The sequence below is a fragment of the Myodes glareolus genome, chromosome 10 (assembly GCF_982192425.1).
Source record: "Myodes glareolus chromosome 10, mMyoGla1.1, whole genome shotgun sequence".
Classification (NCBI taxonomy): Eukaryota; Metazoa; Chordata; class Mammalia; order Rodentia; family Cricetidae; genus Myodes; species Myodes glareolus.
The window spans coordinates 58,372,171-58,387,169 of record NC_142035.1 but is presented as its reverse complement, the minus strand read 5'-3'; the positions used below and the strand labels follow the sequence as shown (position 1 = coordinate 58,387,169).

General features: G+C 44.9%; 1 protein-coding gene across 2 annotated transcripts in view; it reads left to right on the top strand.

Annotated features, from left to right (window-relative positions):
- Capn3 (calpain 3) overlaps positions 1-14,999 on the top strand; it is a 50,124-nt gene that overhangs the window by 15,543 nt on the left and 19,582 nt on the right. For both annotated transcript variants that reach the window (XM_048459725.3, XM_087911278.1), the window contains exons 2-4: positions 10,990-11,059; positions 12,239-12,357; positions 14,624-14,757. In XM_048459725.3, coding sequence (XP_048315682.1) covers positions 10,990-11,059; positions 12,239-12,357; positions 14,624-14,757 — 323 coding nt within the window. The remainder of the gene's footprint in view (positions 1-10,989; positions 11,060-12,238; positions 12,358-14,623; positions 14,758-14,999) is intronic.

Below are 14,999 nucleotides of genomic sequence, written 5' to 3'. Positions count from 1 at the left end.
GAACAGAGGCTTGAAGTTTCAGGGTCCACAGAAGGGGAGGACAGTAAAGAAATGGGAGGCTGGAGAATGAGCCTTAACCTTCAAGCCCAAGCTTGAAGGCTCATTAGCATGATGTCAAGTCTGTTTAATCAGAAAGGTCCCCACTGATTAGCTAGACTCCTTCCTGGATGAAACAATTAGCCCAGGCTGCCCTATCGAGGGACATCTTTGGAGCCCTTGCATGTCAGCGGGAGTAGGTCAAAGTGCTCAGAAGCGTGGGGGACAAAGCATGTCTTCAAGAAGATGCGAAAGAGCCTGCTGCATTCTGAGCTGGCAAGGGGTGTGTGTGTGCAAACCCAGAGGAGCTGCAAGGCAGGTTCATTAGCATATATGCAAATTTTGATTAGTTAAATTTCTTTTTAAAACTTTAATTAAACTTCTAATTTTACTTTTGGTGGTTTTTAAATAAAGATTTGTAAACCTTTTTTAGCTAATTAGGTGCATACATGTGTCTGTGTGCATATCTGCACATCACACATGAATGCAAGTGCCCATGATGTCAGGTATCAGATGCCCCTGGAGCTGGAGTTACAGGCAGGTGTAAGCCACCTGATCACACTCAGGTCCTCAGGGAAACCATGCTCTGAACCACTGAGCTATCTCTCCAGCCCTGACCTTCTAATGTTACAATTACAGGGTTACATAAAAATTGTAAAATAGTTCTCGGTCCCAAGGTAGTCCCTCTTCCCAGTGGTTTTACTGTCTGCAGTTTTAGTTACCTGTGGTCAAGAGTGGTACAAAAATACTCGATGGAATAGTCTTGAAATAATTCAGAAGTTTTAAATAACCTCCATTATTATATTTTTAATTGTTTTGTTGTATTGTGATATTACTCATCTCTCATTGTCTAATTTATGAGTTGAGTGTATGGGGTGGTCATGGTTTCAGATTTCTGGGGGTCTTGGGATCTACCCCAAAGATGAGGGAGAATGGCTACTCTCAGTCCAGTTTTCCTCACTGTATCATCATGGTACGGTACATTTCCATCAATAACAAATATCGATGTATTATTGAGAACAACATCCACACTTTCCTTAGTGTGTGTCCGCTGTCTTTTTATGTTTCAAGGTTCCTCCCATATATGTCCACTTAGGTGTTGTGTCTCCTCAACCTTCCCTCTCAAGTGCGCTGGTGTCGTGTCTCCTCAGCCTTCCCCCTCAGGTTCTCTGGTGTCATGTCTCCTCAGCCTCCCCCTTCAGGTTCTCTGGTGTCGTGTCTCCTCAGCCTCCCCACTCAGGTTCTCTGGTGTCCTGTCTCCTCAGCCTCCCTTCTCAGTTTCTATGATGCCCTGTCTCCTCTGTCTCCCCCTCAGGTTCTCTGGTGTCGTGTCTCCTCAGCCTCCCCACTCAGGTTCTCCTCATTTCTGATGCACTGCACAGTTTCTCAGAGCACTCGTGAGGTGTTTTATAAAATGCCTCTCAGTTGGCATCTGTGTCTACTTTTCTCCTGACTAGACTGGGCTTATGGATGTGTTGTTTTGTTTTTTAATTTTTTTTTATTTTATGTGTATGAGTGATTTTTTTTTGTTTTTCATGCTTTTATGTACCCCACATCTATGCAATACTCCTAGAGGTCATAAGAGAGCACTAGAGCCCTTATAATTAATACAGACTATATAATATAATATAATATAATATAATATAATATAATATAATATAATATAATATAATACAGACATTGTGAGTTATCGTGTGAGCTGGGAACTGACCCAGGGTCCTTTGCAGGAACAGCAAGTACTCTTAATTGCTGAGCCGTCCCTCCAGCCCTGGGCTTATGTGTTTGGAGGAAGGTGACCACAGAGGTCAAGCCCCTTCTCATCACAGCACTTTGAGGGCCCAGACTGTACATATGCCTCCTTACTATGATGCTGATGTTGACCTTGACATCCTGAAGCATCCACCGAGGTTCTGTATGGTGAAGTTTCTTTTCCCGCCTTTCTTCTCAGAAGCTAGAACCTAAACAGAAGCTCACACTTAAAGAATGAAAAGTTCTGCTCCAGTGCGTTGAGTGCAGAGTGCCTTAAAAACCATGGGGGATAGTTCTGCAAGAGAGTGGTCTGTATTCTCTCCATGTCTGTCTCTGTGTCGATATTGGTAATGATATGGACCCGCGCACGCTTGTCTTTCATTTTGAGTTACGGTGTCATTGCGCATTCTTCCAGCTATAGTCAACAGACGTTCGCAGTTGGCTCCTGTGTCTAGCTAACAAATCCTTGGGTTAGTTTGTTTGTTTTCAAATCTTCTTGAGAATGTTCTGGTTTTGAATTATTACAAGATGCTCCAGGTTCATCTGGTAAAATTCCTGCTCCGATCTTAGAATCTGCCACATTGTAGATAGTGTGTGTGCACTAATATTGTATCTAAAAAGCAAAGCAAGGGCCAAGGAGATCACTTGATATCATGATATCTTCAGGTCAGTCCCCAGAGCTAATTTTAAAAACAAGTCCCGACATGATAGGAAGTACTTCTAATCCCAGCCCTAGAAGCAGAGACAGGTGGATCCCTGAGACTTGCTGGTCAGCCTAGTGTACACTGTGAGCTCCCAATTAGTAAGGGACTCTGCCTCAAAAACAACAATGGAGTCAGATGGCAGTGGCACACACCTTTAATCCCAGCACTGGGGAGGCAGAGGCAGGCAGAGTTCTGTGAGTTCGAGGCCAGCCTGGTTTACAGAGCGAGTTCCAGGACAAGGCTCCAAAAACTACATGAAGAAACACTGTCTTGGAAAAACAAACAAACAAACAACAACAACAACAAAAACTCATGATGGAGAACAGTTGAGGTATGACACCCAAGGGTGACCTCTAGTCTCCATGTGCACACACACACGTAAAAGGTGAGTTTCATGATGACATTCTCATAATGTATATCTTTTACTTGGCTTATGTTTATCCCCCATTACTCTTTCTTGTTTTTCTCTTTCCCCTCCCATCGCTATCCCTCCTCTCCCAAAATAATTACCCTTGCACTTTCTTTTTCTTTTAAAACCTAAATACCAGACCTTGGTGGCACACACCTTTGATCCCAGAACTCTGGAAGCAGAGGCAGATGAATCGCTGAGTCTGAGGCCAGTCTGGTCTACAGAGCAAGTTCCAGGACAGTCAGAGCTACACAGAGAAACCCTGTCTTGGGGGGAAAAAAAGATTCTGTTGTACATATATACCACATGTTCTTAATACATTCTTTTGTGATGTCCATCTATGCTGCTTCCATAACTTGCTCTTGTGAACAGGGCCACAGTTAATGCCACTGGAATCTTTGTAATATGCTAGCTTAGATTCCCTCAAGTATATACCTATACATAGCCACATTATACTTTCTTTTTAGTTTTTTTTAAAGAAACTTCATACTGATTTTTTAAAAAAATATGCATTTATTTAATGTTTGGGAGTTATTTGTGTACCATTTGCATGTCCAGGGCCTTCCTTCAAGGGGTGCTGAATTCCCGAGAACTAGAGTTACAGGAAGCTGTAAGCTACTGTGTGGATGCTGAAAACCAAATCTAAGTCCTCTGCAAGGGTAACAAGTGCTCTTAATCGCTGAGCCATCTCTCCAGCTGCTCCTGTTTTGTTTTTGTAAAAGGAGTTTATGTATCCCAAACTGGCCTCAAACTCACTATACTGCCAAGGATGACTCCGAGCTTTTGGTCCTCCCAAATGCTGTGATGGCAGGTATGTAACACTACACCAAGTTTATGGGGTCCTGGTAATCAAATCCAAGGCTTCATGCATACTAGGTATGCTCCCTACGAGGTGAGCATCATCCTCAGTCTGTGTGTAAGTAGATATTGAACATGACAGGCAATAAATTACATGCTGTACCTTTTCCCTTCCAACCATCAGCTGGGGTTTCTATTTGGCTTTTTGGTTTTAAACTCATTTATTTACCTACTTCTGTGCTCTTAGAAGAAGGTTTTGTTTCATTTTAAATCCTTGATTCACCTTTTAAAAGGTTTTCTGTCACCTGAAAATAGGTTTCTCCACTGACACAGTAAGCCAGAACAAGCTGAGTTGAAAAACAACAGCTTTATTTGAGCAAAGCAACTCCCGGGTGTGTTCTCCAGTCCCAGAGGTGCAGGCCATGAAAGCTGCTCTCACAAACGAAAGCACAGAGACTCTACAGGTTATAGGGGCGGCATGATGATGTGTCTTCCAGAAGCTGGGTTTGTGCCCAAGTATGTGGTCAAAAGCTCAGCACCTTAGGGCTTTGGTCAGGAACTTGGGCAGCTGGCAACTTCAGAGGAGGAAGCTGCAGTAGCCACCAAGAATGCAGAACTGGGCTTTTTGGTGCCTTTCTTTCTTCAGAGGCTCTCTGAGTCAGCCGGGTTTGGAGAGAGAGAAAGAGAGAGAGAGAGAGAGAGAGAGAGAGAGAGAGAGAGAGAGAGAAATGAACGGGTTTCTCAGATCATGCAGGGGTGAGTTGGAGATTCTAGCCAAACACTTTGTTCCCTTCGGTATCTTTAATGCATTGCTTCAGTCTTTTGGCATAAAGTATTGTTATTGAATGAGAGCCAGAGGGGACAACAACACCAGAAGAAAACACACAGAATCAACTAAGTTGGACTCTAGGAGCTCACAGAGACTGAACCGCCAACCAGAGAGTTTGCATGGGACTGACCTAGGCCCTCTACACATGTTAGAGTTGGGTATTGTTGGAAGAAGGCCGCGTGTTAGTTCCTGGCCACTTGGCCCCAAAATAATCACACAGAAACTGCATTAATTACATCATTGCTTGGTCCATTAGCTCTAGCTTCTTATTGGCTAACTCTTTTTTTAAAATATTTATTTATTTATTTATTTATTTATTTATTTATTTATTTATTATGGATACAATATTCTGTCTGTGTATATGCCTTCAGGCCAGAAGAGGGCACCAGACCCCATTACAGATGGTTGTGAGCCGCCATATGGTTGCTGGGAATTGAACTCAGAACCTTTGGAAGAGCAGACAATGCTCTTAACCTCTGAGCCATCTCTCCAGCCCTTATTGGCTAACTCTTACATATTAATTTAACCCTTCTCCATTAATCTATGTATCACCACAAGGCTGTGGCTTATGGGATATATCCTCTGGGGGTGGGGGGCTACATGGCTTCTCTCTGACTTCACCCTCTATCTCCCAGCATACAGCCTAGCTTTCCCCGCCTAGTACTGTTCTGCCCTGCCATAGGCTCAAAGTAGTTCTTTATTAATCAATGGTAATCACAGCAAACAGAAAGAAATCCCACATCAGTGTATCTTGGTCTTTCTTAGTTCCCAGAGGCAGCAGCTTGCTTCAGCTCAGGGGCAGTTACGTCATCATAACTTACATTATCATCTGCCTTTCCACCGGCAGCTGTGTGACAGGCGCGCCCTTTTAAAGTGCCCGCCATAGTTCCTTCTTTCGCTCCTCTTGCTTTTCTTATCTCTTGTCTCTCGTCTTGCCTGCTCCCTCTGTCTGTCTGTCTTCCTCTCATGTCCCCACTCCGACGGGTCTTCTGCTCTTTCACTCCCCACCCCGAGTCTCTCCCAATAGAGCCCTTATGCCAACTCTGTTGGGAGTTTAGTGGGATTGGTGATGGGATAATAATATATTGATATTTGTGAGTTATTGTTTTTAGAAAATTGTATTGGTGTTGATTTTTGTACTTTGAATATTGTATGTGACTATGCTTCTACCTCTATTTGTATTGATATATATACATATATTTACATTCCTACCTCTGATTAAGATATTTATGTACATTGTTTACATTTGGAGGTCATTGTCCTCACTCATTGCACAGTTGTTCATTCTCTTAGTCTTCAAGTTAGATAGATAGAAATCAATAGTCATATATGTTTGTTATATTTATATTTAGGCTAATCAGGTTATTTAGGTGCATAGAGATCATACTAAGTATAGATAGTATAATCTTCAACCTCTTCAAAGAGCTGTAGAAAATGGCCTTTAATCTAACTCATAGTTCTATAGTAGTGAGACACAATCGCTCCTGGCATCACCACTCTACTCCCGAGAGAACGTTGAGCACCAAAGACACTCCACTTGGAGCTTGTCTTCTTTCTGGCAGAACTGGCCTTTGGGCAAAGAAAAAGCCTATACCTCGACCACTGACAAAATTACAGAATATTCGTAAATGGATAAAAACAGGATTGTCTTATCTTGCCAAGACAGGGTGAGAGAGTCCTAAAAGGTTTCTTGCCTTTGAAAAATGGCATGTCAGTTACATCAGGCCTTAGCCAAAGTTGGTTGATTCAACATTGCAAATGAGACTTTGGGTGATTGCCCAGGTATTCAGTTGTCTCTTCCATTCGTTGCACATTTCGGAAGTTTCCCGCTTGTACTTCCGGGCTGCTTGAGTAAAATTTTCCTTCTCAGATCTTTGATGGAGTTGAAGATTAGATAGTTGTAGTTACCACCTACATTATTTAGACTCCTTGAAATAGAATGTTTAGTAAAACTTTTGTTATATGTTTCTTGCTTAACATTGTTTGTTGTTTGTAACTTTATATTCATTATTTGCTTCTATTGTATATAGTTGTATTTGGTTTTGTTCTGTCTTATTTTAGAAAAAAGGGGAGATGATAGGGGAGTTCAGCCAATCACATCCTCTTCGTGTCGCCCTAAGGCAAAAGTTTACCTATAAACCTGGCGGGTGAAAGCCCCTGCCCTCTCTCTCCCTCTCGACTTGGCCGGGATCCAGCATTCCAGATGGGTGGGATTCTGTGTAAGTTTTTCCTACTGTTTTATTAAAGCTGTATCTTTTGTAAGATAGTCTGGGGACTTTTCATTACCGATCGCCCCGCAGCATCATAGTGGCATACTTGGCAGGGCCTGCTGAAAGGTACCCACTTGGTCTTTATTTTCTTAAATCATTGCAGTCTTTTTGTGGGGCTCCTAACAGTAGAAGCAGGAGCTGCCTCTGACTCTGTTACCTGCTTTTGGGACCCTTCCCTCCTACTGGGGTGCCTCATCCAGCCTTAATAGGAGAGAAAGGGTGTCTAGTTTTACTGCAACTTGAGATGCCATGGCTGACTGATATACTTGGGAAGCTTGCCCCTCTCCGAAGAGAAAGGAGAAGGAGTGGATGGGGGAAAGGGAAGAAGGGCAGTGGAGGGAGGGAGAAGAAACTGGTCGGGCTGGGGAAATTTAATTAATTAATTAAAAAAATGAAAAAAAAGATAGAAAGAAAAGCCTCATGATAGTCTGCACACCTCCCCCAAAGGAGTCTCTTGGCTTTTTCCTGAATATCCAAAGAAACGTGTTTATGTTAAGTCCAGTGAAGACCTAGGTGATGTTTTCCTGCTGGCCCTGCTGGCTCGCCATCCTTAGTACCCTACTCTCTCAGCGTGCAGTGTCAGTCTTGGTATCTTGGGAATGTGTTTTTGAATCACAGCTTTCAGCATTGGTTCTGTTCCTTTTCTTTGTCCGCCTTCTGTAGAAATCACTGCCATCAGTCCACTGTTATTGCTTCTAGTCTAGGCTTTCGATATTCTGGTGGTGCTGGGTTTAAACCCAGGGCTTGGCACAAACTAGGTAAGCCCTCTAATACAGAACCACATCCCAGTTCTAGTTCCTTCTTAGTGTGTATGAATAGGAAATTATATTTTAGGAAGATAAAAACTATTAATAAATTTAACTTTAACATTGCAAAGTTATTCCTTCTGTGATTTTTTAAAAAGAAATTAGTGTGTGTGTGTGTGTGTGTGTGTGAACAGCACATGGGTGCTGCTGAGTCTTATGAGTGGATGTGAGCTACCAGATGCATAAGCTGGTATCTGAACTTCATTATTCTGCAAGAGCAGCAAGTGCTCTTAATGACTAAGTCACCTCTCCAGACCCTACTTTATACTTTTATAGATTTTCTTTTATACTAAAAAATCTTCCAGTTAGTGGTGGCACACACCTTTAATCCCTGCACTCAGGAGGCAGAGGTAGGTGGATCTCTGTGAGTTCGAGGCCAACCTGGTCTACAAAGTGAGTTCCAAAACAGCCAGAGTTGTTACAAGGAGAACTCCTATCTTGGAAACAAAATGAAACAAAACAAAAAAACCTTAGTTCTTAAAGATAATAACCAAAATTCTTATTTGTTTTATCACCTGTATAATGTGTCAAATAAAGTTAGTATCCTTGTTTTTTTTTAATGTATGGTTTCACATAGCCCAAACTGGCTACGTAGTTAAGGATGACCTTGAACTTCTGCCCGGTTCTCCAACTGCTGAGCTCTGGGATTGCAGGCAGTCACCACCACACTTGGTTTATAAAGCAGTGAGGACCAAACTCAGAGCTTTGTGCTTGGTAGGCAAACACTCTACCACATACAGCTCTAGCTCCTGACTATTTCTTTATGGTTTTAGATTTTTGTCCTCAGGATAGATCCCCAAAAGAGATAAACAACCAAAATCTGTATTTGGAAGTCAGTTGAAATAATTCCATTTATGTGTATGTTTATGTCATACCCACTTGCTGTGTACTAGCTTCCTTCTGATTGGTTTCCACTTTTGCAGACTGCTTTTTAAACTTATTTTTCCTTTAACTTTACCTTTTAATTGTGTAAAACGGTCTGTGGTTTTTCCATCCAAACGACTTTCAAACAGTTCTACTCCAAGTTTATTTCTTGCCCACACCTTCCCACCCAATAGAACACATCCGACATTGGTGTCACTGGTTTATTACTCCACATCATTCATTATTGCTACACCAGAAGGGGTTGGTGTGAAATGAGTGTGACTCCCCATGTAGGAGGAAGGAGGCATCCTTGACTGTGGGGGCCTCAGCTCGCTTGGAGAAGCGTGTGTTTGTGAGGAGAGAGAAAGACGGGGAGACAGCAAGAAAGAAAAACGAAGTGTGGGGCTGTGATGAACACCATGACCCAGGCGACTTGGGGGAGGGAAGGGTTTATTTCAGCCTACAGGTGCAGCTGGCAGTCTATCACTAAGGGAAGTCAAGGCTGGAACTCAAACAAGCAGGGAACCTTGTGAAATACAGCTCTTAAGGGAAAGGTGACCTGGTAGTCGGAAGCCAAGGAATACTACAGCTAGGAAGGGAAAGGTGACTCAAGGGAAGTGTTGCAGCTCTACTCCAGTGGGGCGGGTTCCCTGCCAAGTGTTATAGTCCTTGCTCCAGGAAAGATTTCCCCAACGGGAGTGAAATGACTCTGCTCCAGCAGGGCAGGGTTTCCCCAGCAAAGATGTTACAGCTCTGTTCAGTTTCTCCTGAGTGTAGCGACTCTGCTCCAGCAGGAGACGGTTTCCCCAATCAAAGCCTTAGGGTTCTGCTCTGCTCCTGCTCCAGCGAGAGCCCTGGCAGCTCTGCTCTGCTGAGGGAGTCTTCCCACCGGAGTGCCCCAGTCTCCTTGGCTCCAGCGAGGAGCCGCGTTACTTCTCTGCGCAGCTCTCCTAAGCACTGGTCAAAAAAAGTCATTTCAACAAGCCTCATTCCAGACATTTACTGGGAGGGAGGAATCCAGGAGAGTGGTCGCCTTTGCCAGGGTGGCAAAAATGGGCAGCCCCAAACTGAACAGGTACAGGGCTTATCTAGGGTTTCCTAAGGGTGGAGCTTTCCTAGGTAGAGATTTTCAGGGTGGGGATTAGTAGGAACTCAATTCCTGAGCTTGGGAGAAACTCAAAGATTGGTTGGACTTTGTGCTCTGGGATTGGTTGGATTTGAACTCCTAAACTGGTTATGGGCAGAGTGTGTTTCCTTGGCGCTGGTCTCAGGACCAGGGTGTTCTTTCACTGGCCCTTCTTACCCTACAAACCTGGAGGAGGCAGGAGCTGGTGCAGAAGCCAGAGAGGTGGCACAGTGCTGCTTACGAACTTGCTCAGTCTACTTTCTTAGAGAAGCCAGGATCACCAGCCCAAGCGTGTCACCACCCACGATGAGCTGGGCCCTCCCCCATTAAACACTAATTAAGAAAATGCCCTACAGCCTGATCTTATGGAGGCTTTTTTTTTTCCTCAGTTGAGGTTCCCTCCTTTCAAATAACTCTAGCTCGTGCCATGGACATAAAAGTAGTGAGCACAGAACACTTCACAGGAATAACAAAGCTTCTTGAAGCTGTGAAGAAAGAACAACATTAAAATCAAAACACTAAATTTTTAATTACCTTCAAAGTAAAAAAAAAATTAAAGCAAAGCCAACACTGAATGAGATCAAGAGCGCCCTCTGTTGGCTGCTGATGTGCTGTGCAAGACCTAGTCTGTTGACTTTGGAAACTGCAGCTTCCCGTGCAAGCTGGGTGGATTTGCCCCTTCCAACAAACCAGGAGGGGGCAGGTGAGGCTCACACCACATCTACTGTCTGCTCCCAGACTGCCAAGACCTGTGGGCACTAGGACAGATACTGACTCATGTCCTATGTGTTCATGTCCACATCTTAGAAACGGGGATCCTTTTCTTTTTCTTCTAGCATCCTTTCCCCTAGCTTAGAAAACAAAATCCATGAGTTCTGCTGTCCCTTTGCCCCACCTCTCAAAGTTCATGCTATTCAGTATCAGTGTGGGAGAGAAAAGGGGATAATTTGGGGGCGATTTTCTTACCTTCGCTGGTCCTCGGTTGCTTATTATTTGTCTTAAGACCAGGTCTTCCTATGTAGTTCAGGCTGACCTTGAACTGGCCATGCTCCTGCCTCAGCCCCTCCAGTGTCAGGACTGCAGATGTGAACCAATACACCCAGCTTCTGAGCTTTAGCTCTCTGGTTTGGAAAAGAGCAGCGATGGTATCCCACACACAGGGAATCCTGCGATGGTACCACACACAGGGATGCCTGCGATGGTATCCCACACACAGGGAATCCTGTGATGGTACCACACACAGGGATGCCTGTGATGGTATCCCACACACAGGGATGCCTGCAGAGGCGTAGGGTCAGTGACTGTAAATCCTGTGGTACCAGGGCAGTACGCCATTGGGTCAGCCCGGAGCTCCTACAATTACTAACATTTCCTGGTTGTTTTCTTTTTGTTCCACAGGAAATTTGTGAGAATCCCCGATTTATCATTGGTGGTGCCAACAGAACTGACATCTGCCAAGGAGATCTAGGTAGGAAGCTCCCTCCACCATGTCCTGCCTGATGCCCCAGGGCTAATCAACAGGTGCCATCTCTATTCAGGATGTGAAGAAACCAAATTCTGTTTTTTCTTTTAATGCATATTAGAACCTTTTTTTATTATTCCTTTAATTGTGTGTGTGTATACATACCCACATACCATGGCACATACCTGTGAAGGTCAGAGAGCGTTTGGGGGGGGGCAGTTTTTTCCTTCTGCCAAACTTGGATCAAACTCGGATCATCATACAAGACGTCTCCACACTAATGGAGTCTTTTGACAGAGGTGCTGTTTGCCAAGAGGAGGAGAGGCCCAGGTCCTGCTGTCCTGGAGCGGCCCAGGTTCTGTTGGCTTGGAGCGGCCTGGGTTCTGCTGGCCTGTCATTTGGCTGTGGCGCAGCCCTTTCTCTCCTACCACCTTTTGTTCTGGGAGCACCCTCCCTGGGGCAGACTGTGAAGGCAAATTGGAGGCAACATTAAAAGACAATTTAAAACTTAACACCCCCCAAAAGGCAAGGACAGCTGAAAAGCATCAGCTTAGTTTGTTCCAGAAAAAGAGACTGAGGACCTCCTGGGTGTTGGGGCTTCCAGCACCTAGGGACACTGCCTGGAGAGTGTGGACTAAGCTCTGAGCCCCTCAAACCAATGCACTGCTTCCGAGGACAGGCTGCTGATCCATAGGAAGGAGATAGGTGTCTTGGGCAGTTGGCAGTCTCTCCTAACCAGCAGGGTGGTAGCTAGCCCATGTAGAGATATGCGAGACTGTCAGGGCACCGGGTATGTCCCTTTGCCAGCCTGAGTGCCCTTTGCAGACTGGCCCTGCAACACATGTGTAGCTGATACACATCATGCAGCTTTTCTTGATGCCAGAAGGGAAAATGGGCTCACCCAGCAAAGACAGAGGGCGGCCATGATTACTCACTGCTCTGTCTCCAAGAAGGAAGTGAGTCTCTTGTAAAAGAAGGAATCAGTTGACCTTAGGAAAACATCCAGTCCTAAGAGAATGCATTATCCTGTTTCTCACATCAGGAGAGGACAGACAGGAAGTAGGGCAGTGGGCAGAGTAAGCATCCCAGTTCTTCAGCCATGGGGAAACTCCTGGCAGGGGTCTGGGCTGTCTCTTTCCCGAGAGGCAGCCCCGCCTGACTAACTAGGTCTGTGTTTGCATGCAGGGGACTGCTGGTTTCTTGCAGCCATTGCTTGCCTGACCCTGAACGAGCGACTGCTCTTCCGAGTTATACCCCATGATCAAAGTTTTGTTGAAAACTATGCAGGGATCTTCCACTTCCAGGTGAGAAAATGGGGATGGGGTTGAGATGGCAGCCAGGCCTCGTTGATGCGTTAAAAATAACCACAGAGAAGGACAGGAATGCTCGGTGTTGGGTTAAGAAATGGAAACAAAGTAACCTTCTCTTGGGTTAGTTTAACCAAGAGCCAGTCCACTTCTCCCTCCCTGTGTGTCTACCGTCTGTTCACAGTCTGTGGTTACTGACCTGTCTGTAGTCTGTCTGTTTTGTTTTGTTTTCTTTTTGTTGTTGTTGGTTTGTTTTTATTGTTTGTTTGTTTGGTTTCGGTTTTTGAGTCTGGGTTTCTCAGCGTAATCTTGCAGCCTGTCCCAGAACTCACTCTATAGACAAGGCTACAGTCAAACTCACAGAGATCCTTCTGCCTCTGCCTCCCAAGAACTGGGATTAAAAGTGTGTGCCACCACTGGCCGGCATAGTCTGTTCTATGTGTGTGACTTGTCTGTCCTTGTTGCCTCTGTGTGGTATCTGATGTATGTGTGTGTTGGCTGTCACACCTATGTCTGTTCTCATCTCTGACTGTTGTTTTGTTTGTTTGTTTGTTTGTTTTGTTTTGTTTTGTTTTCTCGAGACAATGTTTCTCTGTAGCTTTGGTGCCTGTCCTGGAACTAGTTCTTGTAGACCAGGCTGGCCTCGAACTCACAGAGATCCGCCTGCCTCTGCCTCCCAAGTGGTGGGATTAAAGGCATGTGCCAACACTGCCCAGCTCCCTGTGCCTGTTTTATACGTGTCCGTTGCCTGTGTGTGTGTGGTGTGCACGTGTGCATGTGTGTGTATCTCAGTCTGTGCCTGCCTCTTAAGTAGGCTTTGCTTTGTATTTACTGAATGGTGCAGAAAGCATGGCATGGGAAAGGAAGGAGTAATTCCTTGCAGTAATCTTGAACAGAGTTTTACAAGGAAATAAGTTGTGTTACTGACCCCAAATCTCCCAGAAGAGCACTCAGAACCACAGACACACTATCATGTATTCACGCGTTACTTCCAATATTTATGGGATATTTCTTGCTTAAGGTTGCTTCCAACCTGTTGGCTGTTTTTGGTAAACAATTACCACAGCATGCATAGTCTTGGGTCAGGGCATGGGAAAGTATATTACTTAAGATGGAAATTACGCATTAGCTTAGGTCGTAAAGGCTGATTGCATGGGAAATCCAAAGCATACTGAGATTGGTTACGCTGATCTCTTAAAGGCCTGTTAAACAGGCCAAGGACAGAGCAGGACAGCAGTTTAAGTGCGTGGTCCTAGATGATCTCAAGGCGAGTTATAAACTTGGCTTCAAGGTTCAGGAAAAGTTCTGTCTCTCTGGAGTCAAGAAATATTTTCAGAAAATTATATGACCACACAGCCCGTCTACCCATCTCTGGTCTTTTGACCCTGACCTCCCAATGGGTCAAGGAAGGGATTCAAACACCTACCTGTGGACAGTGACCCCTTGGCTGCTCCAAGCTTGTGAGGGAGCAGCTGTTGTCTGTGCTCTGACTTAACACACTTTCCACTGTGCCCGCAAGGGTGGCAGGAAGGCATCCTGGCTTCTGCTCTGTGTCTATTTTTGCCCTCCAGCTGGCTGGCTGCTATGTAATTGCTGCAGCCCCCTCAGACAGGTTCCTAAGACGCCTGCTCTGGGTTTTTACTGGGACCCCTGGTTCATGAACTGCAGCTCCCTTACTCTGTACCCCTGACAGCAGAGTCTAAGTCAAGTCTATCACTGCAAGAAAATTCTAGTCATCTGGGCATTTAGTTGCGAGTTTGACCCAGACCTGAAATTATTAATTCTAGAATTAATTTATCCACTAGAACTTTTCTGGGTACTGATCATTTGACTCAGAGACAAATTCTAGACTGGAAAAGGAAAATAGAAAAAAGAAAGAAGAAAGAAAGAAAGACAGATAGACAGACAGACTTAAGTTAGCCCAACAGCTTTACTTAACCTTATGAGATCTCAGCTCAATCCTGGGCACACACTGGAACCGCTTGGAATACATGAAAGTACTTATAGCGGATCTGTCCCAGATCTCTAGGCAAGGGAGGAAAGTGTCAGGTCCTAAGATATTCACAGAGTGTCCAGAGCTGCAGACATGTGGTTTCTGCATCACATGTGTAGCTCACATTGTATTTAGAGATAGACTCCCACACTCCAAGGCAAGCTTCAGGTGCAAAGCCTAGGAAATGACAGCTGAGGCTCAGAGCCCTGTGGGATGTGGACTCGGGTCAGGGCAGACAATGGATGTGATGGTGTGTCTCGCTTCTTGCAGTTCTGGCGCTATGGAGACTGGGTAGACGTGGTTATTGATGACTGTCTGCCAACGTACAACAATCAGCTGGTTTTCACCAAATCCAACCACCGCAATGAGTTCTGGAGTGCTCTGCTGGAGAAGGCTTACGCGAAGTAAGGCGACGGTTTGGATGGGAGACAGGACTGTGGGTGGGGAAATGATTTGAGAATTCAGCTGAAGTCTCGCTCACATTGGGCGAGGCATGTGGACACATGCTTGTGTGTAGTATGGGTGTTCAGCTAAGACCCTGTGTCAGCCTGAGATCAGGTCCAGGAAGTAGGAGGCCTAATTGAAAAGCATGAAGTTAATGAGAAGAAATGAAGATGTGTGCGATTCCTGAAGCTGGCTCTTGATC